This window comes from Salvelinus alpinus, chromosome 26 (genome assembly GCF_045679555.1).
Source record: "Salvelinus alpinus chromosome 26, SLU_Salpinus.1, whole genome shotgun sequence".
Lineage (NCBI taxonomy): Eukaryota > Metazoa > Chordata > Actinopteri > Salmoniformes > Salmonidae > Salvelinus > Salvelinus alpinus.
In genome coordinates, this window is record NC_092111.1 from 47,028,852 (window position 1) to 47,035,689 (window position 6,838).

At 41.4% G+C, this 6,838-nt stretch overlaps 1 protein-coding gene across 2 annotated transcripts; it reads left to right on the forward strand.

Moving 5' to 3' along the window:
* The first annotated feature begins 1,212 nt into the window (after positions 1–1,212).
* LOC139555361 (putative nuclease HARBI1) lies at positions 1,213–5,175 on the forward strand. Of its 2 annotated transcripts, XR_011670991.1 has the most exons (6): positions 1,213–2,453; positions 2,544–2,605; positions 2,688–2,774; positions 2,862–3,913; positions 4,195–4,306; positions 4,401–5,175. XR_011670991.1 is itself a non-coding variant. In XM_071369088.1 (5 exons), the coding sequence occupies exons 3-5, from the start codon at positions 3,845–3,847 to the stop codon at positions 4,769–4,771; spliced, it is 552 nt and encodes a 183-aa protein (XP_071225189.1). In that variant the 5' UTR covers positions 1,228–2,453; positions 2,544–2,605; positions 2,688–3,844; the 3' UTR covers positions 4,772–5,175. The 2 variants fall into 2 exon arrangements, 1 of the variants encoding a protein (XP_071225189.1); XM_071369088.1 differs by having other exon boundaries at positions 1,228–2,453; positions 2,688–3,913.
* Positions 5,176–6,838: the final 1,663 nt, after the last annotated feature.

Below are 6,838 nucleotides of genomic sequence, written 5' to 3' on the forward strand. Positions count from 1 at the left end.
ATGGTGTGCTTTTTCCGTAAAGATTTTTTTAAATCTGACACAGCGGTTGCATTAACTTCTTATGGCTGCAGGGGCAGTATTGAGTAGCTTGGATGAAAGGTGCACAGAAGTTTCTAAAACTGTTTGAATTATTTATGCGAGTATAACAGAACTCATATTGCAGGCAAAAACCTGAGAAGTTCCACTTCCTGTTTGGATTTTTTCTGAGGCTGCTGATTTTCAACCAAGCTCCCAATGGAATTACAGCGAGATATGGATGAGTTTTCGCTTCCTACAGCTTCCACTAGATGTCAACAGTCAATAGAACTTTGTCTGATGACTCTAATGTGAAGGGGGGCCGAAAGAGACAGGAATTAGCAATCACTGCCATGAGGTGACCACGCATTGAACACACGCGTTCACGTGATAGGCAGCTCCGTTCCATCTCTCAACTGAAGTCAATGTAATTCTCCGGTTGGAACGTTATTCAAGATGTATGTTAACAACATTCTTAAGATTGATTCAATACATCGTTTGACATGTTTCTACTGACTGTTACAGAACTTTTGGACATTTCGTCACGTTATAGTGGACGCGCTTTGTGACTTTGGAATTGTTTACCAAACGCGCTAACCTAAGTAGCTAATTGGACATAAATAACGGACATTATCGAACAAATCAAGCATTTATTGTGGACCTGGGATTCCTAGGACTGCATTCTGATGAAGTTCATCAAAGGTAAAGAAACATTTATCATGTATTTTCTGGTTTCTGTTGACTCCAACATGGCGGCTATTTTGGCTATTGTTCTGAGCGCCGTCTCAGATTATTGCATGGTTTGCTTTTTCCTAAATTTTGTTTTGAAATCTGACACAGCGGTTGCATTAAGGAAAAGTTTATCTAAAGTTCCATGCATAACACTTGTATTTTCATCAACATTTATGATGAGTATTTCTGTGAATTGATGTGGCTCTCTGCAAAATCACTGGATGTTTTGGAGGCAAAATTTTGGGATATAAATATGAACTTTATCGAACAAAGCATACATGTATTGTGTAACATGAAGTCCTATGAGTGTCATCTGATGAAGATCATCAAAGGTTAGTGATTCATTTTATCTTTATTTATTTATTTATTTCTGCTTTTTGTGACTCCTCTCTTTGGCTGGAAAAATGGCTGTGTTTTTCTGTGACTAGGTACTGACCTAACATAATCGTTTGGTTTGCTTTCGTCGTAAAGCCTTTTTGAAATCGGACACTGTGGTGGGATTAACAAGTTTATCTTTAAAATAATGTAAAATACTTGTATGTTTGAGGAATTTTAATTTTGAGATTTCTGTTGTTTTAATTTGGCGCCCTGCACTTTCACTGGCTGTTGTCAAGTCGATCCCGTTAACGGGACCTCAGCCGATCTCAGCCGTAAGAAGTTAATCGCTATTTGTGATTTTGTGATGCCTGTGCTGGGGCCTGTTGCACAAAAGTAGAATTAAGACATCCGGGATAAATGACTCAGCTGAGCTCAATGAAGCCAAAACATGTGCGTCCAGGCTTAATTGGTTGCACAAAGACCAAGCCAGGATGAGCAGACACGGATTCATTAAGCCAGGTGAAACCAATCCTGGATAGGTGCGCGCTCACGGCTCACTCAAATAGACCCCGCCACAGATCACAGATTAACTGATTTACCATGGCAACTAGAGCCGCGTACTTTTCCCCGTCGGAAGCACAAATCCTCATGGAGGCATACGAGGAGGTAAAAGATATAATTAAGAAGAAAGGCAACACCGCCACAGTGATAAAGCAAAGAGAAAAAGCGTGGCAAAGTATTGCAGACCGCCTGAATGCGTAAGTAGTGCACAATTACACACTCACCGCTCCGCTGAAACATCACAATTACAACTCAAATATTTAATTCACATCTCCAAAAATGCAGTTGTACTGTAATTATGAAACGGTTAAATTTTTAATTGAAATGCACTGCAGATATGAGTGAAATTGTGTAAAGTAACTCCATCACACTGTATAAAGCTATGATAAATTTTTTGATATTTTTACTGAAAACAAGACAAAAATACCAAGTAATTTTTTGCAGTGTGACTCCATTAAATGTGTGTGTGTGTGTGTGTGTGTGTGTGTGTAGATTAAACATGAACGGGCCAAAACGGACATGGCAGCAGGTCAAAATCAAATACAAGAACATTCTGCAGAATGGTATGGTCCCTGACTAATATTTAACAAAGCACAAGCATATATTGTACCCAGAAGGTGCCTGCTCACACATTGTCTGTACTGTTTTAGCAGTGAAAAAGAATACCCACAGACAAGGCACGGGTGGTGGGTCACCAAAGGCTGACCTTACCCCAGCAGAGGACATGGCCTTGGAGCTAAATAAAGGCAGGCCCGTCTTAGAGGGGATCCCTGGGGGGAAAGAGACGAGCATAGGTTCCTCCCAAGATGCCACCCGCTTCATTCAAGGTATGTCCTTCCATCTCTACATGGGATACAACCACATTCATATTGAATCAATTTGGACTGTCTGACTTTGGTTTACCTATTGCCTTGCAGTGTCTGGCAGCACTGTGTTCCTGTTAGAGCCACCAGCACAAGCACCAGACGATGCTGATCCAGTGAGTACTCCATCAAAGGCATACTGTAGGCCTGGCATGTCTTGTCTACTAGCTTCAATATGAATCCGATTAAATGTGATAGGGTGAAGGCCCCAGTGCAGCAGCAACAGCACATGATGGAGACGATGATGAGGAGGAGACCATCTCTCTGGATTCCAGAAGGCATGAGGTATCATGTTAAGACTGTGAAAGTACTATTTACTCTACAATGGTGAGGAGTCCTCATCAAAATCAAAAAATCTAATTTCTTTTACAGGACCCAGATGCTATACAGTGGGAAAACCAGCCTGGCAACATAGTGCGTATTAATAAAAGGACACCACATCCTGCCAAATTCCAGCTGCGCTAATTGTATTGTGTTCACAGAGCTCACAAGCTATCAGAAAGTTGTATGGCAACCACCTCCGGCGCCAAATAGAACTGGCAGACATAGACATTCAGTACAAGAAGAAAAAGATGGAAAATCTTGCACTGGAGTCCGAAATAAAAAAGAGGACAATTAGGAAACTGGACCTTGAAATAAAAAAACTTGAGAGGGAGGTGAGATATGCCTTCAATGTACACTGTATGCTAACTGTAACACAAATGTATTAATCATTATTTTTCTTTCCTCCCCCAGCTCCAAGAAGATGACACAGCTCAAAATAAAAATTAGGTATATTCTCGTAAAGTCAAGTGAGCCATGACATATGAGCTCTTATTGTGAGCACACAGGACGGTGGCATCTTTCTAAGGTTTTTTTTATTTTCCCAGCAATCAGTACAACCAAGTCATCGTTATAAGGCATCGCCCTCTTTTGCCCACCCCCCCAGCACCAGGTGTGGCCACTAGCCTATATGAAGGCCCAAAATTGTGTGTTCCTTTCTGCTCTGACAATGGCATGCCCATTCGTGCGAGATGTGGTGGATGAAGAAGCACTTGTGCTGAGGAGAGCCTTCAGGCGAGAAAGGGTCTTCAGGGACCGGTTGGACCCACTGGCCTTCCCTGATGACCATCTATATGAAAGATACAGGTTTTCTGCAGATGGCATCAGGTATCTATGCAGACTACTGGGTCCCAGGATTATGCACCGCACTGCACGGAGCCATGCACTGAGTGTGGAGCAAATGGTTTGTGTGGCCTTGCGCTTTTTTGCTAGTGGAGCCTTCCTGTACTCAGTGGGGGATGCAGAACAGCTGAACAAGGCCACAATTTGCCGCACAATAAGGAGTGTGTGTCTGGCTATCAAAGCATTAGCAGATGTCTTCATCTCCTTCCCTGGCCACAGAAGACTCTGTGACATCAAAGAGGAGTTCTATAGGATTGCAGGTAAGAGGATCTACAAATTACAGGACAACTGTTAACACATAGTAGGATACTCATTACTTTGTGTGACAGGTTTCCCCAATGTCATTGGTGCAGTGGACTGCACACACATAAGGATAAAAGCCCCCTCAGGTGCCCATGAGGCCGATTTTGTGAATAGGAAATCCTTTCACAGCATTAATGTTCAGGTGAACATAACTTTTTGATATTGTCCATTGACGAACACTCTGCATTGCCAGTGATGTGCATTGATTGGTGTAATATTCCTCATCTTATGATTTCAGATGGTCTGCAATGCTGACTGTGTGATCAGCAATGTTGTGGCAAAATGGCCTGGCTCAGTCCATGACTCCAGAATCTTTCGGGCCTCTGAAATCTATCAGTGCCTATCACAAGGTAAGCCACACAACCCCTATTTATAACCATCATGGCTGTGTCAAGAATATCACTGTGTTTATGAGGTAGTAATGATGAGATTTTGTGTTGACAGGTGAATTCTCTGGTGTGTTGCTGGGAGACAGGGGGTATGGCTGCCAGCCTTTTCTCCTGACACCTTTCACAGACCCCCAGGAAGCACAGCAGGCCTACAACCATGCCCATGCCAGGACCAGGGCCAGAGTTGAAATGACCTTTGGCCTCCTGAAGGCACGCTTTCACTGCCTTCACAAATTAAGGGTCAGCCCTGTTAGGGCATGTGATATTACTGTGGCTTGTGCTGTCCTCCACAATGTGGCCTGCCTGAGGAAGGAGAGGGCCCCCAGAGTGCCACCAGCCATGGACTGGGACAATCCGGCAATCTTCCCTGATGACGACAGTGGTCGGCTGCTGAGGGACCAATATGTGTTGAATTATTTTAGTTAGTATGTGTGCTTTCAATTTTGGTTAAATATGTCCTGCGGTGGCAGAGGAATTTGGGTTTTTTGGGGTTCGTTTTTTGACGAATTTGGCCTCTTATGATGTTTGTGCGGTATACTGTGTGTAATACAAGGCTGCAGGGAGGCTACTGCATCCATTCATTTGTCTGTTCAGTTGATGTGTATGGATTTGTCCTGCATTTATTTTAGTTTGCAGACATGCAGGGTGTGTTATATACAGACCTTTGAATGTGTATGTATCATTTTGTATAATATGCTTGGATTCTGTGCTTTCCATCTTGTAGAGTCACTGTGACTTCAGTTTCGAAAGGAGCTGATGGTTTACCTGCTTTGTTTTGTCCTTATTCAATAAAGGAACATAATGTTACACATTGTGTTTTTATATTCATATGGAATGTGTATTTGTTTATATGACAGAGTACTAGGGCCACACTGAAGAAAAAGGATAAAGTCATAAATTTATGAGGCTGGTTCTTTCTGCAGAAAAGCTACATATTGTTTTTACAGTTTTGATACTTATGACAATGTGATACTTAATATTCTGGCACATCAGCATGTCTTTGTTTATGAAACCATACTGAAGTACAATTTCACAAAATGCCCCACATCTGTCATTTTAACAACTGTCCTCCTTTAAAACAACTGGTTACAATATTATGACTTGTGTTTTTTTCCCCTCTGTGGCCCTAATATTCTATCATTTTATATATAGCCTTATAGTCTATGGGAAACAGTAAATTATCTAATGATAGCAACATCATCTAAAAATCATTTTTTATCCAAAATCATTGAAATTAATGATCACAAACGTTTAAATAATAACAGTGGGTCTAGTTATATGTGATAACAATGTATAGTGAGCAGTGAAATAACTATTGGTTTCCATTTGTGGTGACTGCTGACTGACATTAGGGATGAGATTAAATAGATCCTGGAATTTAGCCTGGTCTGGAGCAGGCTAGCTCCACAGAATAAATCTCCATGGTAATTTATACCATAACATATCCTCCTGCCCCCTATCCATCTTTAGTGCAACCGGATTACGGATCAATTGAGCCAGGATCACCAAGATATCCTGGCTTAATCCCTTATCCTAGTTTTGTGCAACAGGCCCCTGGTTTGAAAAAGTATTTTGATGTGGGGCGCTGTCCTCAGGTAATCGCATGGTATGCTTTTGCCGTAAAGCCTTTTTGAAATCTGACAACGCGGTTGGATTAACAAGAAGTTCAACTTTTAAATTATGTATGTGTCACACCCTGGCCTTAGTTATCTTTGTTTTCATTATTATTTTAGTTAGGTCAGGGTGTGACATGGGGAATGTATGTGTTTTGGTTTGTCTAGGGGTTTGTACGTTTAATGGGTCAGTGTCTTGTCTAGGTGTTTGTATGTCTATGGCTGCCTAGATTGGTTCTCAATTAGAGGCAGCTGTGGTTTATTGTCTCTGATTGAGAGCCATATTTAAGGCAGCCATAGGCATTTGGGTTTTGTGGGTAATTGTCTATGTTGTACGTTTGTAGCTTGTGTGTGCACTTACGTTTATAGCTTCACGTTTGTTGTTTAGGTTTATAATAGTGTTCGTTTTGTGTTTTTCTTTATTCTCAAATAAAAGAGAATGTATTTTCCACACGCTGCGCCTTGGTCCACTTCTTCCACTCAAGACGATCGTGACAGTATGACACTTGTATTTTCATGAATGTTTAAAATTATGATTTTTGTATTTTGAACTTCGCACTCTGCAATTTCAGCGGAAGTTGTTGTAGATGTCCCGCTAGCGGTTCATGCACCCAAACAGGTTACAATGATTTCCTCCTTCGCCATGTTAGAAATGTCCTCTCCTCTGGCCTCTGGCCCACATTGAACCGTCTTCTGTAACACTGACTCATCAATATGACATACCTGGGTTCAAATAGAAACCAAATAGTTGGTTTCCTTTCAAAGTAGAAACGCTGCCCATTTATCCACACTATACAGACTTAATCAAAACCTCTTAAAGTATAATCAAGTCTCTTCAACTATTTAAAAGAAAACAAAGACTTTTTAAACCCAGTCCCTG

What these genes read in the sequence shown, in the direction of transcription:
- LOC139555361 (XM_071369088.1), top strand. Translation starts at nt 3,845, where the DNA reads ATGTCTTCATCTCCTTCCCTGGCCACAGAAGACTCTGTGACATCAAAG. An exon ending in GGAGTTCTATAGGATTGCAG is followed by an intron (nt 3,914 to 4,194) that starts GTAAGAGGATCT and finishes TTATGATTTCAG; the next exon opens with ATGGTCTGCAATGCTGACTG. An exon ending in CTATCAGTGCCTATCACAAG is followed by an intron (nt 4,307 to 4,400) that starts GTAAGCCACACA and finishes TTGTGTTGACAG; the next exon opens with GTGAATTCTCTGGTGTGTTG.